General features: G+C 45.4%; 1 protein-coding gene across 3 annotated transcripts in view; it reads right to left on the reverse strand.

Moving 5' to 3' along the window:
- Positions 1 to 23,449, reverse strand: part of Rrbp1 (ribosome binding protein 1) — a 65,699-nt gene that overhangs the window by 21,185 nt on the left and 21,065 nt on the right. For 2 of the 3 annotated variants that reach the window (XM_008850272.2, XM_008850269.2), the window contains exons 2-4: positions 14,878 to 16,570; positions 2,601 to 2,749; positions 1,510 to 1,632 (exon numbers count right to left, since the gene is read on the reverse strand). In XM_008850272.2, coding sequence (XP_008848494.1) covers positions 1,510 to 1,632; positions 2,601 to 2,749; positions 14,878 to 16,549 — 1,944 coding nt within the window. In that variant the 5' untranslated portion in view covers positions 16,550 to 16,570. The remainder of the gene's footprint in view (positions 1 to 1,509; positions 1,633 to 2,600; positions 2,750 to 14,877; positions 16,571 to 23,449) is intronic. The other variant, XM_029554621.1, reaches the window with a different exon arrangement.

Consider the following 23,449-nt stretch of genomic DNA (forward strand, 5'->3'; position numbering starts at 1 on the left):
ACACAGCCAACCAGCCAGTCATGCAAACATTCCTGCAGCCTCTCATTTAAACTTGATTTTAGGAGTCAGTAAATTTCTACACAGATTTCTCCATCTGTTTAGAAAGGCAGCATAGAATAGCCCCAGAACAGCAGATTCTGATTGGGGGAAAGGGGTATGCTAGCCATCTGATCCCAGGCACTGGGTGAAGGGTCTGTCAAATTCCATAGTATATAAACACTCTCACACTTCACAACCCAGGCCTAACACTTAACATGAAATGTGTGTAGAGTTAGGAGAGACAGGCACAGCTGGCTTCCCTAAGCCAGGCTAGTGGCTTGAGCCCCACATTTCTAGTAACCCAGAGCAGCTTGAGTAAAGGCCACGCATTGAGACATCTTAGGAGACAAGACAGAAGGCCACTGAGACCTTAGGTCACTGGAGGGAGGCTTTATCTTTTCTGCACCTGGGTGTAACACTCACAAAGAGTAACTACCAAAGGCTTGTCTTTTGTCCAGTCCATCCCCACCAATCAACTTTTCTGTCTGACTCAGAGAATCAGCCCCTGAATTTAGATCAAAGTCAATTTGTCTTACTTCTAGTAAGCAGATGAGGGTACTTGGAGGAAGAGTTATATCTAAGATGGTGTCATTCCTTGGCCATCTCCCTCAGTCTGCTGCCTGGGACAGAGAGGGATTAAGAGCAAACCCATAGCATCTGGCAGAAAAGACAGCTTTCTAATTAGGGGATACCAGGTCTATGGGGACTCCCCTCACCCTGCCCTGCACATCCTCTGGGGAAGCTGGGACACTAAGACTCACCCCTCAGAAGCCATGAGGCACTAGAGAGGCTCTAGTAACCTCAGCAATAAGTGGCTTCCTATGCCTGGGGGCCTGGCATACCCTGAACAATGCACCAAGCCTGTCCCACAGCAGTTTTGGCTCACTACTACCAGCTGTTCAGAGCAAAAATCTTCCTGCCAACCACAGGCTACCAGGAACTTCCCTGTATATCACTGAGAAAAAGGGAGAAAAGCAGCCTCTTCTACTCCTTCCCCAGTTCTCAGGAAAATCATCTTGATCAGGTGTACCCCTCCTCCTCCTTTGGTGCACTAACCCAAAAGATAGTCTGTTGCCTGATCAGGTGTACCCCTCCTCCTCCTTTGGTGTACCCCTCCTCCTCCTTTGGTGCACTAACCCAAAAGATAGTCTGTTGCTCCCAGACCCATCACAAGCTGAGGTCCTGGACCCTGTTAAAGTGCATATGTTCTTAGGCTATTGGGAGGGTGTCCCCCACTCTACACCCCAGTTCTTCAGACAGCAGATAATCATCTGTCACAGCACTCCAGCTTGTTAACAACCATGTGTGAGGCAGGCAAGATGGTGTGAAAGCTGTTTGTGTGAGAGCCAGCCCTGAGCCTGTGCTCACAGTCAAAGTAAGGGCAGTTGTGGCCCTGGGGAAAGAGGGTCCTCAGAGGACAGAGAGGAGGGGCTGCCTCCCAGTATTCTCACTCATGTGCTTGGGCTGTACCTTGTTGAGTTCCCTCAGTTTGCTCTTGGCAACAGCTGCATCCTCCTGCTCCGTGGCCAGTAGCTTTTCTTTTTCTTCTAGTTGGCGTTTCAGAATCGCTACGGGGTCACCCTTCTGAGTGGCCTAGAAATGTTCACAAAGCCACATTACAGAGGGTACAGATGGACACGTGGATCCCCCCAGCCCTGGCAATGAGACAATCGCAGAGTAGCTGCGCCTTCAAGATGAGTGGGTCCACCTGACTCCAGACACCACCAGGGGAAAGGATGGCTCTGCTAGGGACTCCTAGGCCATGTGCATAGGGATGCCTGGAGTGCTTTTTACAATCAGGGCATCTCTAGCCTCAGAAACCAGTACATACCAACTAGAGGCCACTGGCTACAGTGGGAGCTGGGGCAGGAAAAGAATACTCTGAGGACAGTGTGAGATATGCTGGAGCTATAGTCCCCCGTCCCTTTTCCAGCACTCATGCTCAGGAGACATTCCCAGTGCTCACTGGGTGAGGAACTCCTACCAACACTGAGAATGTACACAGCATGGGAGACAGCCAGGGAAGAACATCCCCTAAGACCTCTAGCCACTGAACTGTCCAGCAAAGTTATCATCAACCCAACTAGATAAGGATCAAATCCATGTATGCTGTACTTCCTGGCACTGGCTGGGGGCCTGGAGGGTAGGAACCAGCCTTTGAGTTTGCCCTTATAGCACAAGGGACATGTCATAGGACTCCCTCACACACACTGTGTCCAGATACCTTCCTTCCCACACCCTGCACTCTAGTCAAAACCCAGCTGAGTCAGCTGTGTTCCAACCCCAGGAGCACCTGCAGCACAGAGGTCCCTGTCCCATCTTCTGGTTTGGGTGGACAGGCAGTGGCAGATCACTGATGCGTGATCTACACAGCCTAAGCACAGACAGCAGTGGCAACATTCTGCTGGGAAGAAGTGGAAATTGGCCTAGGAAGTTTCTCTTTACAGTTTGACAAGTTGGGTAAGACTTGATAGGCAGTGTGTGGGGTAGGGGCAGGACTAAGCAATGGCACTGCTCCCTGTGGGAGAAGAGGACACCATAACAGGCCTGCAGTGGCCTACCTTATGCCAGGTGTCCTGAATAATTCCAGTCTTCTCAGAGAGGATCTCAATGAGACGCTGGGCCTCCCCCTCGCTGAACACCATGCTTCCAACCGTGGAGACCAGTGTCTTGTAGGGTAGGAAGAGAGGACTATCACCATCTGGGGGTCCTAGAGTGGGAAGGAGCAGAGGCTTACATTCACACCTCAAAACAAAGGATGTAGCAACAAAGCCCATCAGAAGGTGGCTTTGGTCTGAGCCAAGCAGAACTCTCTCCCACAGCTTCAGACTGGCAGGCCAGTGCACTGGGCCTCCTGCTAAATGATGGGTCCATATTCCATCTTTCTGATCTGCCCAGAGAAGGTCCCAGCTGGGGCTAAGAGTAATGTCCCTCCTTTTTTATAATGGTAGTGGAGATCAAATCTAGGCCTTACCATATGCTAGGCAAGCACTCTGACACTGGACTACACATTCAGCTTGCATCAAGACAAAGCTGAGCAGGTTGGGATATAGCTTAGTTGATAAGAGTGCTTGCTGAGCACATACAAAGCTCTGGATTCAAACCCCAGCGCCACATAAACTGGGTGCAGTGGTACATGCCTGTAATCCCAGCACTTCAGAAATGAAGTCAGGAAAATTAGAAGCTAGAGTTTGAGGTCAACCTGAGTTAGAAGAGACCCTGTCTTTAAAAAAAAAAAAAAAAAAAAAAAGACAGAAGAATTAAGCCCAACATACTTTTCCCAGGTGGCTCAGTGAGATTTTCTTACCTGGAAATGACCTACCCTCATGTCCCCATGGTCACTGACTACCCATGACTAACCATAACACTCATCATTCACCACACCGATTCCCAAAATCACACAAGCAAAACCATGAGAAAGGCTCAAAGGTGACAGGAGGTTGACCCATACACGAGGATCAAGTACTCTTATTTCTAACTCTCCCTGGATGGAGCTTAAACAGTGACTGGCTTTAGGAGAGGAAAGGCTGGGCTAGGTCTCCCAGAATGAGCCTGTCCACTCCCCAGTTCAAGACTTCCTGCCTTTCTCCACTCCCTCCCACCCCCAATGTTGCTCTCACTTTTGCTGCTCATGCAGCCTTGAAGGTAAGAAAGAGTGAACTGAGATGGCTCACCTAAAATGGCTGGGAAGTTCCTGCTGCTGAGGTCCAAATGGCCCCAAAGGTGAAACAGAAGATCAAATGAACGAGACCAGACTGCAATGCGAAATTCAACTAAACCTTATGAAGACAAGGACCAGGGAAGGTTTCTATAGCAACTCTGACTTCTCTGACTTGTCACAATAATTTTGCTTAGCAGTCATATTTTCATTACAAGTTGAAGCACTTAGCCTGATACCTTAATAAGAGGAAGGTGGGATGTAGGCAAGTTGGTTGCTATGAGCACCTTTATTTTATAACTTCTTACCTCAGTAAAGCCCAGTAAACTTAAAAATAAACACACTGGCATTAAAGGACTAAGAGTTCATAATGTCAAGAAGATGGAAGGGAAGATGCCCCTTCTTAATATCACTGAAACATTTATGTGTATGGTAAGCTAAAAAACAAAACAAAAACAACAAAAAACTAATGGTAAGTTTTATGTGCTGGATACAGTCCTGAGTGCTGCAAAGCCAAAATAAAATAGCCCCAATAAGCTCACTCTCAGGAGAAACCCCCACTGGCACATATTTGTTATACTGCTTTTCCATGCCCCTCAACCTTAGATGAACATTCACTGCTAGCACTGCCTGGAATTTGAGGTGAGGCCAATGGCCTCTCTCAATAAGCCTATGTCAAGCTGAGGGCTGCAGAGACATTTCCTTTCCTGACAGAATGGTCCAGCCACAGTAGTCCCTGAGACTTGTGCAACTTATGATGTGGTACAAGTAAAAAGTTTACGTGGGATTTCAAAACTTAGCCTAAATAAGAAAGATGGTGGTTGCAGTTAAGATTATAATATTTTGGATAAATCTGGTGAAGTATGTCATTAAAATTCATTCCAATTGTTAATGTGGCTACTCCGGACTGTTTAAGCTACAGACGTGGCTCTTAATGTATTCCTCCTGTACTAGCTGTTCTGCTCCCTCCCAGCCCCATAGACTCTCAAAGTGCTCCCTGCCAATTTCTTGGAAGCCCCTATCTTGCAGAGGTCCCTATGTGACTGAGACCTATGGCCTCTCTTGAATTCTCCACTGAAGACACTCAAAAAATAAACACCCAAAGACAGTTCTCCCAGGCCCCAAATCACAAGTCCCACCTTCATCCCACCAAAGTGAAATATATGGGTCTCACTGCTGAAGGCCTTGTACAAGTGTCAGCTGTGGAATGCTTCTAGGGTAATTCTATGAAACTATATTAAGCATTTTAATTTTTAAAAATTAACAGTTGTAACAAGAAAAACAATCCAAAGCTCTTTTAGAGTAAAACTAAACGTTCCCTGCCCAGCCCTCCATCTCCCTCCACCGAAATCTCCATGGCTTGCTCCACACTCACGCACTCTTTTTAAAACTTTTTTTTTAAAAACAAAACAAACAAACAAACAAAAAACCCTATTTTTTAGAAAGCCATTAACTTTACAGAACATTTTTCATTAAAGCTTTTAGGTAAAAACAGCATGATCTCCGTTGTCTCCAAACCAGAGGCAGTAAAACTGACAGAAAAAGAAAAACAGAAGTGGGAGCTAGAGCTCCTGGGCCTCTGGGTGAGTCACATCCAAACAACATTCCAATAGGAGAGTGGAGCATGTACCCAGCACCTCACTCACGTCTCCAGAAAATACTCGCAATCTTTGGTATTTTGAAATCTTAAAGGCACTAAAATAAATCTGCCAAAGACTCCACAACTAATCTGTTAAACCACAGCCTTCAAAAGGAGCAAGGGGCAGGGAATTCTAGAAGGTCAGGTCCCTGTGGGGCTGCTCTGGCAGCCAGGGCCTGGCCCATCTTGGTGGGTCTAGCCTGGAGAGGAATAAAGCAGATGAACGGTAAAGATCAGAGAAGCAAGTTATGTGGTGGCATTACCCAGGACCCAGGCTCTTCAGGGATGGGACAGGTGCTGTAACAAACAACCACACAGGCTCAGGGTTAAGTCTCTCCTGAGCTGAGGGAGCCGAGGCATAGCACTTCACTTCCAGGTGATAGCTCCCAAGGATCAATCAGGCCAGAACCCTCACAGCTACAGACTGTCCAAGAGACTGGAAATGAGATTTTCATATGCCATCTTTAAACTTTTAGTGCTGGCAGCTAACTCCATAAAAAAATAAATAGGCTGGGTGTGGTGGTGCACACCTTTAATCCCAGGGCTTGGGAGGCAGAGGCAGGTGAATCTCTGAGTTCAAGGCCAGCCTGAGTTACATAGCATGTTCCAGGCCAGCTGGGGCTATACAGTAAGACCCTGTCTCAAAAAAAAAAAAAAATCCCCCAAAATAGATAGACAGATGAGAGATAGATGAAAGAAAGAAGGAAAGAAAGAACAAAGCCAGAATGGGGCTAAACAATTGGGCCAGGGCCAATCTACAAGTCACCTTTGCCCTTAGACACAGCACAGCCTCCATGGCACCTAGGCACAAATTTCAATTTTCAACTCAACTCCTTCCCAACCTGTGTCCTTGGACAAGAGGCTTGACCACCCCATCCGTTTCCTTATCTGTGAAGTCAATAGGAGCTCCTCATAGCCTCGCTGCAAAGATTAAATTATAATGCTTGGAACAAGAAACAGACTAAAGCACTGAAAAATAACTCCCCAGGGCCAACTTTGGAGGCCCAACTATAGGAGGATCCCAGACCTTGAACCCTCCCTTAACAAACCACCCTGCCGTTTCCCTGCTCAACAGTGGAACGAAGTCATGCAAGGGTGAGGCTCTGACAAGGCCAAGGCTGGCCACAGAGATGTAGGGAGAATACCAGATTGTCCTTACTCATGATGCTGAAGAGGAAGGGTTTTTAAGGAAGAGGAGCCCTAAGCCTCCTAGACTCTCTACCAAAAAAATGTGAAGGGATTAAGACAGTGTGCAGAACACTTCAGACTTCAAAAACATGCTGCCTCTTACTATTACAAAGAAATGCTTTACCAACTTAAAAAAATTAAGCTGCTCTGCCACCCACAGCTGAGACAGGCCACAGGCAGCATGTTAAGTAGAGACTCCACTCCCAGATCAGGCCAGACCAGGCACCCTGCCTGTTGCTGATCAGCCCTCCCCAGAGCATTCAGGGCAATGATGAGCAGCTAGCTACACTTGACCCTGACTGCCACAATCACATTTGTGCCCTGCCCCCTCCAGGGCCCTAGAGCCAAGCACAGACAGTGAATGAAGAGCAGCCTGCAGAGGCCTTTTCCTTAGGCTGGAGGAAAGAGTCATCTGTTACCAAGAGGTGAGGATGTGCCTTAAATGGGATCTAAAATTCTAAAATATCCCACAGATTGAATGGCTACTTTCCTCTTTACTACCTGTTTTGTTTGTTTGTTTTTTTCTCCAAACTTCAATAGAAACAATTTTATACCTCGGGGGGGTGGGGGTGGTAATCATACAATATTTTAAAGAAAGACAATTGTGGGAAGGCCTTTGGGAAAAGACCCCTTCTCAGGCCTTTCTCAGGTACACAGGCTGGTCCAAGAAGACCAAGGAGACAGTTCCAATAGCAGTAGGTTTAACTTAGTGCCTGAAGAAAAAGACAGTCTTTATTATCATGGGCTTTGTAAACACAGCTGCCTGGGCAGGAACTGGAGTCCCTATACTATGCCTAATGGTGATCAAATGCAGCTTTCTAGAGGAACATCATCTAGCAGCTTCTCATAGTGAGACTTAGCTCCTTTCCTTGGGGAATCTTTTTGCTTTCTTTTTGAAGTGGTTGGGGAGAAGAGTGAGCACTGGATTTGAAGAAGTTACAAAGAGTAAATACGGGCTCGAAAGCCCCTGTGGGTTTCTTCAGAGCTTCAAACCCTAAAACAATGAGTTAAAGTCAAAAGAAAAAGGCTTGTTCTCAGTACACACCTGGTAGCTCCATCCAGCCTATCAGACAGGAAGGGGCCTGGGAGGGCTGCCATGGAGACCCTTCGCTGCCATCTGCTGGCCACATGACTTCTTCCAAGTGTGTAGTAGAACTGGGGCATGAGGGACAAAGGCAGGGAAAGCAGCACACCCTCCACAAAGCCCTGGCTGCACAACACAGTTACCATACACTTTAACAGCACCAGGACACCGCCGGCCAAGGACAAGGCAAGTGAAGATGGAAAAACAGGGAGGAAGAGCATGACTATCTAATAGCTTAAAAGCCTCTGCTCTCCTGGATACCCTGAACAAGGTTTCCCAGGTAGGTCCTATAATCTTCTCTTATCACTCCTACCCTCTGCCCCTATCAAGTTACAAGGTTGTTTTGTTTTGTTTTTTAACACTGAATTTCTTCCACCTGGTCTACAAGTAGCATGGCAGCCAGTATAGAAAGGCTGCACACAAGGAGCTCACAGACACTTCCACCAGCACCCACAGGACACTGCCAGCTTCAGGGTCAGAGCCACCTTTCACATTCCGCTTACCTTGGCTTAAGGGCACTTACCAGGTACCAGGTGCCAGAGGCTGAGTGGGTATTGGCATCTATCTTGCTGGGGGCCTGAGAACTGGCTGCCACTTCCCCTCAGTCTAACTCTCCTGAAAAAACTAACAAGATTTTCCTTTCTGCTGCCCACAGATGCTTCAGGAACACACAACATACAAGTTCCATTAAGTTTTGAGGGGTTTTTTTTTTTTTCCAGTTTAAAAAAAAAATAGCACATTATTAGAAAAAAAAAAAGAGTAAATAAAAGATACAAAAATGTGCCCACAATTCTACCTCCCAGTAGAATTTCTCCCAAACAGACCATGAGGGCCTCACAAAAACCTATTTCTGTTAATGTTTCTTCATCATGGAAGTCAGTGGGAGTCTCCTGACCATGGCATCATAGGTCTCTGGCCCCAGAGTAAAACCAGCCTGTGTGACAGGCTGAGGGTGAAGAGGAGAAGGGGGGGTCCTTCAAAAAGCCAACAGGAATGCCAGGGCTCCTGGGACCAGAGCCCTTGGGGGCACTCCATCCCACCAAGCAAGAGGACTACAATAGGACCTGTGATGGGATCCTGAGGAACCCTATACAATGCACTTCCCACATCCCAGCCCACACGGGATCTATTCAGACTCACTTCTAGCACTGGAATGGGGCAGCTCTCTTGACAGCACAATACCACAAGGCCATTCGAAGTAATCAGTGCAGCCCTCAGCTCAGGGCGGGAGGCAGGCTGGCACAATTAAGAAGGTACAGACTAAATTCAAAGACAAAAATAGATTTTAAAAAAACTACCAGCAGCACATACACATGCTTCCTGTGCACACAACAGGGCTTTTCTAAAAGATGCTGGTCCTTTTAGGTATCCTCTGTGCCCACTTAGGCCAGTGGTGGTGCTCCATCAGTGGGCACTTCAGTTCTAGGGAATTTCTACTTCTCTACGATTTCACCAATCCCAAACATTTAGAAAAGAATCTCTGCTTTTTATTTTATTAGCCAGTGTTTTCTCCTCCTTCCATATAAGAGTTTATAAGACTCCTCTAGAACTTAAACTCTTCAGAAACTCTTTTCAGTATCACAGAAGAGAACCACATGAGCACTGATTTAACTCTGAAAAAATTGCAAGGGCCTCTCTATAAATCAAGAAATATTTTTGGAGAGCAAGAGAGCAGTCTTCCTAAATTACAAATGCAAAGACCTTTTGGCTTGCTATTACAGACATAGGAATTTACTTTAGAGACACTCAACACAGCAATATATGTACATCGCTGCAGCATTAATTTTAGCACCCAAAAATGCCTGCATACTAAAGTGTCATTTAAATAAATCACGATATATTCATGCTACGGAATGTAATACAGCCCAATGTGGCAGCTTTGTAAACACAATGTGGAAAGATGTCACCAATACACTGCTAAGCAGACAGAAGTTTCTGACTGGGTACACCACAGCTTGCATGTGACAGCAGTGTCTCCAGGGTCCCCCAGAAGTAGATGCCTCAAAGCCAGAAAGGGAATAGATTCCTATCCCATGCATGCTTCTATACTATTTAAATGCAGTTTATACTTTTATGCAATAATAAACTTTAAAAAGCAGGGATCAGGAATTCACTGTCAAAGATAGCCACAGCCAAGTGGTAAAAACTATAGTATGGCCCTCATCAGTTCTTATAAGAAAATCAAAGCAGACATTCTGCAAGAGTTCCAGCTAGGGCTGCACAAGTATGCCCATGCCTGCCTCCGCACCTACTAGGTCTCCTCTGTAGTACTTGCCAGCACCAACCAAGGACCTGCACCAACCAAGGACCAGGTAAGACTGAGGAAGCAATCTCAGTTCCTGGAGGACCTCAGCTCTAGGACTGCTTCTACACTGTGATGTCACTCCTGGTGTCTCTCTGTGATGAGGGACAATAATAAACAACCAGAAGCAAGTAGAGGAATGGCTGCGTGGCATGCCAACACATGGCTGCAAAGTCATGTTTTCTTTAAAGGGCCACCTCCTTGGTTCAGAGCAATGGTGTCCAAAGGACTTTCTATCTGATAGAGATGTTTTATCTCTGCACTGTCCAAAAGGGCAGCCATTGGCAATGTGTGACTATTGAGCATTGAGGGGTAGCTAGTGTGAACAAACAACTGGGCCCTACCTTTGACTTATTTAAATGAATTTAAATGGCCAGTATGATCAGTGGCTCTCAGTGGACAGCAGCACATCCCTCAGCCCTCACTGTCTGCTGCCCACTGTTAAAACCTGATGGTGTGGAGGTGCTGCCCACCTCCCCTGCCTAAGCCAAGGTCTCTTGCATATATATGTAGAAATCCCTTCCCAGACAGCTCCACACTGGAGATCAAAACCCTCCCAAGCATTTTCCTGGATTCCCACAGCTCTGCCATTAAGCCACCTCACCTGTCTGGCCCTACACTGCCAGGTGCCCAGGGCCCATCCAGAGTTCTGCCATAGTTCCCTTGTGTTGGGCTCATGTGGCCCTCAGGGTTCAGGCTGCTCTGGATAGACAGAGGCTTATTCCTGGATGAGCTGCAATATGGCCAAAGGCAAGCCACAGCCTGGCCAAAAAGAGCTGGAACACAGGTCTAACTTTGTGAAGACACCCGGGTCTACTTCTCACTCACGCCTACTCACTTGGCAACACCATCACAGTTGCAAATGCTCAATATAAATCAGACGAATTCTGTTATACTCCACTCCACATACCAGACCTGATAAAGAAGAAATGGGAGATGGACTCCATAAGCCTCTGGTAAGCATCCACATCATCAGATCTCATGCCCCAAAAATTCAGTCACCACAGTTCATGCTTCAGTGAAGCATGGTAGAAAGTCAAGTAGGAGGTTCAAGAGAATGCTAGACAAGGTGGGTCTGAGTTCCCACATGGAAAAGGACTCTGTGAAGCAAAACGGCCAGTAATACAAAGCACACCACTAACAACCAGGTTTGGTCTTCACAGAGCAGGACCAGAACAGAATTCTCTGTTTAAGTCCTTGAAGTTTTTCCTACATTCACAAACTTATACTTAAAAATGCCCAAACTGAGGAAAAAGGTGCATGCTTCACTGAGCCCACCCCTGGGCCTCTGCCCTATACTACCACCATCACACTGGCAGAGCTGCAACACTGCAGGCAGTATGCAGAATAGCCTGCCTTACCCTTTTTGCCCACACCACTTAGCATAGCTGGGGTTGGGTCCCCCTCCTATGCTATAAGCAAGACAGTGGCCACAAGGAATAAGAAATCTTCCTAGAGTCCATAAGTCAGAAAGAGTGAAAATACATTCATGCAGGGGAATAAGCAGGCTGTGGCAGAGTCCATTAGGCAAACCCAAATGGGTGGTCTGGCCAATGAAGCAGATAAAGCACTATATATAAACACAAACACCAAGTTGTCCTCATAACCCACAACCATCGGGGCCTAGACTGATTGAGTCATTTTCAGATAACCCTAACACAGAGCAAAGTAAAGTATACCATGCAACTATAAAAACAGTAACTAACGAACATGTTCTTGCCTGCTTTGGTCTGACAATGCCACACAGGGTCTGGTCACTGCACTAAAAGACACACTGAGAAGACATGATCCTTTATCTCCATCACTCTCTACCAAAACTGGCTGTGGAGTAGACACCTCCACAAAGAGCATACCCAGGTTCTGTTCATGTCACAGCAGACAGGACCTCCCTCCTTGCCTTTCACCTAGGAGGTACTCCACCTTTGTCACTTTGGGGACCCAAAGTCCTCCACATCCGAACTTTAATCTGCAGGAAGCTGAGAGGGCTCTTGCCTTGTAGAGAAGTGAGGAAGGGGCTATCTTACCCATGGGCACTCATCAGGAATGGAGTTATGAGTACTGGAATGAGAATTCCCACAGACCTTCACATACCCTCAAGGACAAATGTTTTCTGTGGCTCATCTTGGAGCCTCACCAATTACTGGTTCTATGGGAGGGAGAGGTGGCTAACTCCAGGTATGGTAGTTCGTGCCTATAATCCCAGGACTTAGGAGGCTGAGGCAGGAGGCCATAATTTTGAAGCCAGCCTGGGGTACTATGTGAGAGTCTGTCTGAAAAACCCACAATAAATGAGGTACATACACTTGCTAACTGGGCAGTACCTGGAATTTTAGGCCCTCCCATTCAGACATGTACTAGCTAAGAATTCCTGTCATGTGTTTATAAATACATCCCTTCACCTGTCCCGAGCTTATGCAGTTTGAAAATCAGTCTCTTCCCATAGCTGGAATTCTAACCAATCACAGCCACCAGCCAGCCTGAGCTTGTATGAACCACCCTCAAACCCTCAGAGCTAAACTCTGTGGCTCCTGTTGAAAGTTAGTAGGTTCTGCTCTGCAATTCACCACTGAACTACTGACAGTCTACTGCAAAGGCTTGATATGCTGACCTATATCCAGAGAGTCTGCCAAATGTGGAAAAGGAGTTCCACCCCCTTGCCCTACTGGTCTTTTTCTGTATTCTTTTAGTATTTGGAATTATCATTATTGCTTTATTCTTTTTGGAATGAGGAATGGCAAATTTAAGACAATATAACAAGACCCAATTTTATGCCCCTAAAGTAATTTCAAAAGGCCATTAAATAAGATGCGTTTTAATAGGAAATCATCTACTGCAACAGCTCATTAGGATTCCTGTCCCATGTGGCCTTGCACCAAGGAGAATATCAAAGGCCTTCCACACAGGTGTTTCCAACTCCAGGGGGCGCTGTCACAGCCACAAGAGCCAATGCCTTCTTCAGGGTTGCTTCCAACTTTTGAAGAATAAAATATCAGCACACTGCATTAAAAAAAAAAAAAAAAAATCAAAGAACAACTGGACTTCTCATTGTGGAACAGCCAGTACTCTGTATCCACAGGTTCCCCAGTCATAGAGCCAACCAACCTTGGATTGAAAACATTTAAAAACAAAAACTGCATCTCTACTGAACATGTGCAGATATTTTCCTGTTCCTTAAACAATATAACATAACAACAATTCACACAGTATCTACATTGTATTAGGTATTATAAGTAGTCTAGAGATGATTTAAAGTATTTGGGGCAGCCTAAGGCTGTAGCACATTGGTATAGCGCTTGCCTGCCTAACACACGAGGACCCTGAGTTTGATCCTCAGCACTGATAGGTACATAGATAAATAGCAAATAAATTTCAAATAAAATGAAATATAAAGGACATCGGGCATTAGTTATAAGCAAATACTGTGCCATTTTATACAAGGGACTTGAGCATCTGCAGACTTTGGAATCCATAGGGGTCTTGGAATCAATTCCCTGAGAAATAAGGGAAGGCTGTACTTTCCTCCTTAAGTTGTTCTTTTTATACTGTCATTACTTATTTAATGTCTTTGTCTTCTGTTGAACTACTTTTCTGGACTAAGAATCACACTGTGCCATTTCTACATGTCTCTATAGAATCACGATATCCATCACTGTTGAAGTCAGTGGCTAAGCTTTGCCTGGATAAGCAGATGCAGAGTTCCCAGGTAGCCTGGGGGGCACCAGGTCCACTAACCACAGTTTATACTGTTTGCTCAGAGGAAAGCTCTGGGAGAAGAAAAACCACTAGTCCTTTAAAGGCTTGTTGCAGTTTGCTAAATTGCTATTCAAGAGTCATACAAATTCACTTTTTTAAACCCTGACCCAATTTATACAGTACCACCCACTAAAAAGACCAAGTCAAATCAACATAATCTATTTTCTAACTAATACAGAAGGTACATCAGTGCTCTGTAAGCTTCATTAAATGACTAGGGAAGAAGGGAAGAGGCAGGAACCAATCACTCCTTAAAAACATGATCTTGTGGCTATTCACTTAACTTAAGTTCATGTAAATGAATAAAGTTAGACTAAGCATGAGATAAGAACACAGGACAGACTGACAGATGTTCAAGCAAAACTTGCCAAGACAATACCCTGTATAGACTGATCCTCACATCTCACATCCTGCCTTCCAATCTCACCTTGCAGTCCTTTCTCTAGAGACATAGCAAATGCCCTATCCCTTGACTCAGGGCCATTCACATGACTTGTCCTAAAGAATGAGGTGCAGAAGTGAATGTACCCGCTTGAAATGACTCACGCCTCTGCTACAATCCTCTACCTTGAAAGGCTACCGACACCTCCACCAAGACCCCAAAATGAACTCATACAGAATGGCCCTGAGCCAACCCAGTTAAGACACAGCTTAAGACATAGAACCTAAATCAGCCAACCTGCAGCCAATCACAGATATATAACTGCTGTTATAAGGCAATGAATTTGGAATGCTTGTTACACAGCCTTATTATAGCAGCAGCTAACTGATACAATGATACCCTCTTATGTAGCTATGTCCTCCAAACTGAAACAGAGGGAGGCTCCTAAAACTCAGAAAGGTCAGAAAGTCATAGGACTCATAGGCCACTCCTCAAGGTTAAATAAACAATATCCAATTGCTGGGGAGAGGGGACTCTTAGGTGGATCTGCCTCCAGATCAGGCAGAGAACTCCAGGGACACAGCCAAGCCAGGGTGAGTTTTTCAGTGATGCAGCTCCATTTAAGTCACCATGTGCCCAATAAACTCAATGGTTCGCCAAGCTAAACAGGTGAAACTGTTTCTTTGATCTGTCATCAGTGCCTTATCTGGGGTGAATAGACATTTGTTCATGTCTCTCCAGGAAAAGTCAAATAGGACACCACTAAAGAGAACCCACCAGCCAAATAGAGACAGCTTTCCCCCAAGTTCACAAAGCAGTCAGGGTCACTCACCAGACTTGCCCTTTCTTTTTGAACCAGACTTCTTCTTTGCAGGAGCCTCTTGCTTTGGTGCCTCCTGGTTCTGGATCATTCCTACATTTTTACCCTGGGCAGGAGCTGACTCTGACTTTTTACTCTGATTGGCAGCTGTGTCTGCCTTTTTGCCCTGACTGGGGGACCCCTCTGCCTTTTTCCCCTGGTTTGAGACACCCTCTGCCTTTGTGCCCTGATTAGCAGCTGCATCTGTCTTTCTGCCTTGGTTGGGAGCCCCTTCCTCCTTCTTGCCCTGCTTAGAAGCCCCATCCTTCTTGCCTTGGTTAGGAGTTCCCTCCCCTTTCTTGGCCTGGCTTTGGATCCCTTCTGCTTTTTTGCCCTGGTTCTGGGGTCCCTCCCCTTTCTTGGCCTGGTTTTGGGCCCCTTCTCCCTTTTTACCCTGGTTCTGGGTCCCCTCTGTTTTCTTGCCCTGGTTTGGGGTTCCATCTGCTTTTTTACCCTGGTTTTGAGACCCTTCTACCTTTGTGCTCTGGTTGAGAGATCCTTCCCCTTTCTTGGCCTGGTTCTGGGCCCCCTCTGCCTTTTTTCCCTGGTTGGAAGACCCTTCTACTTTTTTGGCTTGGACTGGTGTTCCCGCTGCCTTCTTGCCTTGATTCTGGGATCCTTCTACTTTTTTCCCCTGGTTTTGAGTTGCCTCCCCCTTTTTGCCCTGGTTTTGGGCCCCTTCTCCCTTCTTGGCTTGGTTTTGGGCCCCCTCCCCCTTCTTGGCCTGGTTTTGGTTTGCTTCTCCCTTTTCCCCCTGGTTCTGAGCTCCTTCCCCTTTCTTGGCCTGGTTTTGGGCCCCTTCTACTTTCTTTCCCTGGTTCTGGGCCCCCTCCCCCTTCTTTCCCTGGTTCTGGGCCCCCTCCCCCTTCTTTCCCTGGTTCTGGGCCCCCTCCCCTTTCTTGCCCTGGTTCTGGGCCCCCTCTACTTTCTTTCCCTGGTTCTGAGCCCCCTCCCCCTTCTTGGCCTGGTTCTGGGCCCCCTCCCCCTTCTTGGCCTGGTTTGGTGTTCCTTCCCGCTTGCTGCCCTTGCTCTGGGCACCCTCTGCCTTCTTGCCCTGAGTGCTGGTGGCAGGAATGCTGGCCTTGGAGCCCACTGGGGGCACAACCACCATAGGCACCTCCTTGGGTGTGGCTTCCAAGACGCCAGACTTTGAAGCAAGAACCTGGATGGAATTCACTACAGAACTGACTGCTGGTTCTACCTTTGCCACTTTCTTCTCCTTCTTCTTTTTGTCCTTAGGGGAAGAGGCCAGCTTTTCTTGAGGCATGGCTGGTACTGTGGCTACAGGGGTAAGGACTATAGAGGACTGGACTGGGGCTGGGGCCACAATCATAGCAGGTCCGTGTGCTGGTTCCTTGAGGATAATGGTCGCGTTGGGATCTAGGTCATGGTCAGGTATCTTTCCATTAGGCTTCTCTTCCTTTTTCTTGGTCTTTCCTTTCTTCTCCACGGGTTTTTCCTTCTTTTTCTTCTCTACTTTCTGGTGGTGAGTTTTCGCCATCTCCTTGCGCTGGTTGGCAAGGGCTTCTTCATATGATGTCTCTTTCATGGAGAAGGTAGACACCAGGAAGATGCCGATGGCAGAGACAATCATAAACCCGCCAAAGACCACAACACCCAAAGTCTGAGTGTCGTAGATATCCATTCTGGCTGGCTTTCTTTCTACCTGTCAACACATACAAGTAGATTACTTTCTAAAGAATTGAGGAATTTGACCATTTTCAACCCCTATCATTGAACTTACAATTTCTCATTGCTACTTCAGACTAAATTCAGAGAAGAAACCAACCCAAGTTTTAGTTTCATATGTTCTTACCTCTTTAAGGTGAGCAGTTTTTACCTACAGTCTGAACAGTTCTTTTAGTGCGAGGAGATACAAACAGCATGCACAGTGCAGGTAGTTGGAGTTCTTAATGCTCAGGATCCTCCAAAGCCATGGCCATGTCCCCAATTCAAAGTGCCCCATCCCCACTACAGGAGCTAAAACCACACATGAACACAAATGCTACCCATGCATGCGGCAACACGGAGTTCACAGCAACTGTGGCAAAAAAAATGCCCTACCTATATAAGGCTGATTCCATCCTGGTCATTGCCATCTACCATGTAGGCACAAGAATATGATCATGAGTTAAGAGAACTTTTCATTTTGAACTACATTCTTTTTATTTATTTTTACTCAAAGTAAAATCAACTGATTTTAATTAAACAAACACACACAGGAGAACCAACTCCAGCACACCTGCAGGCTCTCAACAGTGCATGGACAGCAGGCCCCTGGCATGCCACCCTCTTCTTTGTTGCCTCTTTTTCTCCCAAGTGCCAGAAACACAACTACTTAGATTCAAAGGCAAGGGCCTTTGCACTGCAATCCTGGAAAGTGATGAAGAAGTTGGTACAGGAAAAGGCCCTTTCCGTACCAATACTACCTTCAGTCATGGAACCCATCATCTGCCTGTTGGGAACTAGGAAGGCAAGTCTTGGGAAGCCTACCAGAGTTTAGATCTGTACTTTCACATTCACAGACTTCAAAGACAGAGGCAGTGTCACTAGGCCCTTTGTCAGACAGTATACCTGAGACCAACAGGATGAAGCACACTATTCCTACTGCCTACAGACCAAAGTCCAAAGGGTCAGAGGCAACGGCGCCCAACCCTTCCTGGCTGACTGCCCAAGCTTAGTTCCACCTGACCAAGCTTTTGACTCCCATCAGTGCCATCATTGGTTCCCAGTCCCCTGAGCCATGGGGACGAAGAAACAGTCCAGCCCTTCTGAAGAAGATCAGTGAAGGGATGAACAAGCAGAACTCCAGTGTAGAAGGGACGGCAAGAGGAGGACAGGGGCAAGAAGGAGGGAGGGAAGACAAGGACACTGTATCCAGACTCTCTAGAAACTATGGCAGCTTGGGCAGTGAGATTTCTGCTCCTCCTGAGCAGATGCAGATGAGGGAAACCAAGTAGTAATGAATTTCTCAACATGACAGCGTTTTAAAGAAGGAATATTGTTAGCATCATACTTTAGGACAACTATTCTCCTTACAGTTCAAACCCTTTTTTTCCTGTGTTTTTCTGATAAAATCCTTGAGGAAGGTTGAAATGCTTGTGACAAGAGCTTCCCAGCACACATCCCCCCATGGTGCTTACTCCCTGTTGTGGCTGCTGTGATTCTCATTTCCTGCCAGACTGTAACCTGGGCTGTGCACGACCTAGGCTCAACACTCCATTCAGGATCATCGCCTCTGCAAATGAGATCCAAGGCAAGCCCACAAGCCTTCCAACCCTGGGCAACGCAGCATTTATATTCCAAATGGATTATGACTTCTAGCTCTAGACCACTAGTGACACTCTGTCCACAGCTAAGACAGGAACTCTCACATGTGACAGTCAAGGAAAGCTACCACAAATGAGCCTTTCCAAGGACAAACTCCCAGGCTAGGTGTTGAAAAGAACTTGTACCCTGCTCAGTGTTAACTGGGTTCTATGGGCAGGAGGGTAAGGGTGAGGTGTCTGATATAGCTGAGGAGATCAATGCCCTTACCATAGTAGACATCCCCCAACTGAAGTACCTATAGGTCCTCACAAGGGCCTCTCAGAGCTCTGCCAACACAGACATGCACAAGTATACAAACTACATTATAATTAGATGTCTATTCAGTTGACAAAAGTCCTCTAGAACATCCCCCTTTCCAGAAGTAGACCGATGCCAGGCCTGGCTCACCCTGGCCACAGTTCCATAAACACCAAGTGGCCTCTAGACAAATCTGCACTCAAGGGGTAGCCTCTCCTGGAGTCACAGTTGGCACCGGTCACCAGACCCTGACACAGTGAGGGGCCATCGACAAAGCAGAGCCTGTTCACAGCTGAGGACTGTGGAGCTCTGTGCAGCCTCGTGCCTTCCAACTGCTCAGATCAGACTGAAAAGCCAAGGTTAGAGAATTAGCTTTTAATCTGACTCCACATAGGCAAACATGACACACAAAATACATTCTCTGTGGGGAGCTCAGAATTGAAGAAAGCAAACTTGGGGGAATATTTTTCCTCTGCAGTACACACAAAGTATGTTTATAGCAGCATAAGTGTGTCTTCCCAACTTCTGTAGAACAAGTTGCTTTAAAAAGAAATTACATCCCTACTACTAATTCCTGAGTTTTTTACAAGCAAGCTTTCACAGGAAAATGAAAAGTCCTAGTCTTTAGTAACACACCGAAACATTTAAGGCTAAGGTAGTATCTCTAGATGCAGCAAAGGAATGGAAATGAAAATGAGAAAAATCACCTTTCTGCTGCTTTGCAAAGTGAGCTTAGGAGGGATGCAAGCACACCCTGGGAGACTTTTGACCCACAGAGCTGATAAAAGCCATCAGTCTCTGGACCATGCTTGTAGGGGGCTCTCATCCATGTCTGTAGCTTGCTTACTCTGAGACTACAGCATGCATCTCTTCCAGGGCTTCCTCTTGGGCGGTGTCTATATGGGCTAAAATTCAGGCCAGACGTGTGCCCAACCATACCCGGTATTTCACCACAGGAATCTCTAGTCTGTCATTTCTATAAACCTCTGTGAAACAGGTACTTTTCCTCAGCTACTACTGCTAGTACACACCCAAGGAAAGACAAATGGTGAAAGCCCTGAGAGGGAAGGAGGTAGAAAGCCATCCAGAGGCCTAGGACCACTCCCAGGTTTGGTGCAACACAACTCACCCATCAGCTTTAGGTCTCAAGAGAATGCTTCTTCTGGTCTTAGCATTTGAGAAACAACAGAAAGTATTGGAAAACAACTTTTGGGAAAGGCCTTTTGGGAAAGGGGCTTCAACAGCAATTGAGGGTTTGTCTTATCCACTAGCCAGCTACCCTACAGTAGACTACATCTGGTGCTCAGAAAGGCCATGGGTTTAGAGAGTACTCAAAGATAACAAACCTCCAGATCCATTCCTGAGCCAAGGTAACATGTCAGGAAAGTACAGAAATAAAACAGAATAGAAGGAAAAGAAAGGCAGGAATAGGCAGGACTGTATCAAAATACGTGTCTCCTGATAAAATAAAGACTGAATATTCCTAATCCAAAAACCTGAAATGCTCCAAATTTTTACATTTGGGAGGAAAGATGGTGCTGTGTCAAATCCCATAGCTAACCTTGGTGATGGGCTCAAAACACAGGCATCGGCCAGGTGTGGGGACACATCCCTAAAATCCAATGAGCACTCAGGAGGCTGCAATAGGAGAATTTTAAGTTCAAGGCCAGTCTGAGCTACAGAACTAGACCCTGTCTTCAGACAACAGTTAGAAACACTAAAAGCATATAGAACTGGGGGCAAGAAAGATGGCTCAGCAATTAAGTGCTTACTGTTCTTGCAGAGGACTCAGGTTTGGCTCCCAGAACCCACATGATAGCTCACAGCTGCCCATAACTTCAGTGCCAGGGCATGCCAGGCCCTCTTCTTGCCTTCATGGGTTCCTCATGAACATGGTGCACATCAACTCACACAGGTACACACACATCTTTATTTTTAAAAAGTCTCTTAAAATTACATAAAATTACCTGGGTGCATAATGTATATAGGAAATATAAGTGAAGTTGGTATTCAAATTTGGTCCCAACCCCAAAATAGCTCATTTGATATATTCCAAAGTAAAAACGTCTGGCCTAAGAATTTTGGAAAAGGGATACTAAACTTGTACTATAATTCAAAAATACGGAAGTGTGAAAAGAAAGTATATGAATTATCCATTTCCCCACCACTTCAGGTATGACAACTCCTAACATTTTCCAGACTGACTTTCAGATATCATGCAGTGTGTGTGTGCATGTGTATCTCTCTTCTGGAAAGGCCAACACTCTTGAAAGGGCCACTTATCACTTCACATATTTATACTTATATTATAATCATGTATCTCTATAAGTAATGCATAACATTGTTTTGTATGCTGATAACTACTACTTAAGGAAACTATCTGGGTGATACCTATCCCCCCTCCTTTCTTTTTGTCTTTTTGTGACAGGGTCTCCCTGTAGCTCCAGCTGTCCTGGAACTCACTATGTAGACCAGTCTGGCCTTAAACTCACAAAGATCTGCCTGCCTCTGCCTCCCAAGTGCTGGGATTAAAGGTATGCACTACCATGCCCGGCTAAAACAAAGTTGTTTTTTGTTTTTTTTCTGTCTTTTTGAGACAGGGTCTCCTTGTAGCCCCAGCTGTCCTAGAACTCGCTATGTAGACCAGGCTGGCCTCGAACTCACAAAGATCCACCTGCCTCAGTCCCTGACCTTTTTTTTAAAAGACGGTCTCACTATGTAGTGCTGGCTGGCCTAAACTATTTAGACCAGGCTGGCCTCAAACTCAAGAGCTCTACCTGCCTCTAGCTCCCAAGTGCTGGGATCAAAGGTGTGTGTCATTGTGCCCAGCATTATATCTGGTAATTTTTCATTAATATTCATTTTTGAGACTTACTCACATAGATACATATGGGTTTCTAACTCCTACAATATGTTAATAGCCATACTCTTACATAGTTAAGGTTTTTAATTTTATGTTACTCACAGAACTGGAGAGTGACATGTTTACCAAAGGTCATATCCCTGACCCCTCCCATTCTACATCAGTTCCTAGTGGCAACCACTGTGACACAAGTCGTTTTACAATTTCTAAGTTACTTTCTTCTATAAGCTTCAGTCGTAGGGCTGGAGATTTAGTTCAGTAGTAGTACACACCTGACATGAAAGCTCTAGATTTGATTGCCAGTGAACTGCAGTAACACTTTTTACAATGAGGTTTTCATTCACTGGGTATTTATTTCCTTTGGTGGATGACAGAAAGCAGTCATTGGCTCAGTCACAGTGCCATGCTCTACCTGGTTTTTCCCTTCCTTCTTCTGGGCTACTGAGTAGGTCTATTCATGGATTTTAAAATATTTTATTTTATGTGCATTGCCTGCAAGTGTGTAAGTGCGCCCATGCCGTGCAATGTCCACAGAAGCCAGAAGAGGGCAGTGGAATTGGAATTACAGAGTTGTTGCCATGTGGGTGCTAGAAATCAAACCTGGGTCTTCTGCAAAAGCAGCCAGTGCTCTTAACTGCTGAGCCCTCTCTCCAGCCCTGTTCATGGATTTCACACTGTGTTCCACTGATATATTTACTTATGCCTTCTATCAATAGCATGTTTTTAAGCCTATATATTCCCTTGAGAATTTCTACCTACCTTTTCATTTGAATCATACTGAATTTGCAGATAAACAGGGAGGATTGACATTTGTAATCATGGACCTTCCCATAATGAACAATGAATAGAGCACTACATTGGTTTAAATTTTGTTTCAGACTTTTGGAAATTTCTATGATTTTTCTCCACGAATATCTTACATGTCTCTGTGTTGTCAATGTCCTTGGGAAGAGATATGTTTTGTTGATTATTTTGTGCATTCTCCCAGTTGCAAACAAACAACATGAAGTTTGCACGTGTGTCATCCATTTAGCTATTATTATGCTAAGCTCTTGTCAACTCAGGGAGCTTACAGATTTGCTTTGATTTGCTTTGTAAAAAATTATCTGTAAAGAAGGCAATACTGTTTCTTGCTCTCTAAGCTGCATTATCTCATTTCTGGGCAGAGCTCGTAGCAGGAGCTTCCTTGCTGGGGTCCTAAATTCCCACTGCTCAGGTTTCATTATCACATGGAGAACCAATGAATTGGGGGGGGGGGCTTTCCTCAGATTAAGTAGTGTAGTCTATCTTCATAGTTAACCTTTTTACCTCCCCTTTCCCCACCCCTGGAGCTGAGGACCGAACCCAGGGCCTTGAGCTTGCTAGGCAAGTGCTCTACCACTGAGCTAAATCCCCAACCCTCATAGTTACCTTTTTTAAAAAATACATGAACACTGAATTTTAGCAAGTGTTTTTTCCATATTATTTTATAGTTTCTCCTTTGATCTGAAATGTGTTTAATTATAATACAGTAGCTCTTCCTTTTCTGCTGGGGCTGTTTCAAGATTCCAAGGGAATCCTGACATACAGTACTAAACCCTTATGTTTATACAGGAATATATTTTTTTTTCTTTTTTTTCCTATACACACATGAAAATGATAAATGTTTAGAAGTTAGGCCCAGTAAGAGATTTAAAAATAATAAAAAATTATAAAAAATATATACCATTGACAGCATCACTACTCCAGTGTTTTGGGACTATTATTAAATAAAATAAACATTACTTATGTGGTATTAACAGCCCATCTGATAATCCAGACTAATGGGAAAGTAGCATACATGACAAGGATGCATTGAATAAAGGGGTATTTCACGTCCTGTGACGAAGCTTAACAGTATGAGATTTGATCACATTATAAGCAATGATATAAAACGTAAAAGTGATTAATTACTTCTGGACTTTTCCACTTAATATTCTTAAGTCATGGTTAACTACGGATAACTGAAGCAGTGAAAACATTTGACAGAAGCTTTTTTTTTCCTTTTTTTTTTTTGGTCTTTTTTGAGACAGGGTTCCTTCCCCTGTAGCCCTAGCTGACCTGGAACTCCCTATGTAGGCCAGGCTGGCCTCAAAC

Source organism: Nannospalax galili, unplaced genomic scaffold (genome assembly GCF_000622305.1).
Source record: "Nannospalax galili isolate Female #2095 unplaced genomic scaffold, S.galili_v1.0 scaffold245, whole genome shotgun sequence".
Taxonomy (NCBI): domain Eukaryota; kingdom Metazoa; phylum Chordata; class Mammalia; order Rodentia; family Spalacidae; genus Nannospalax; species Nannospalax galili.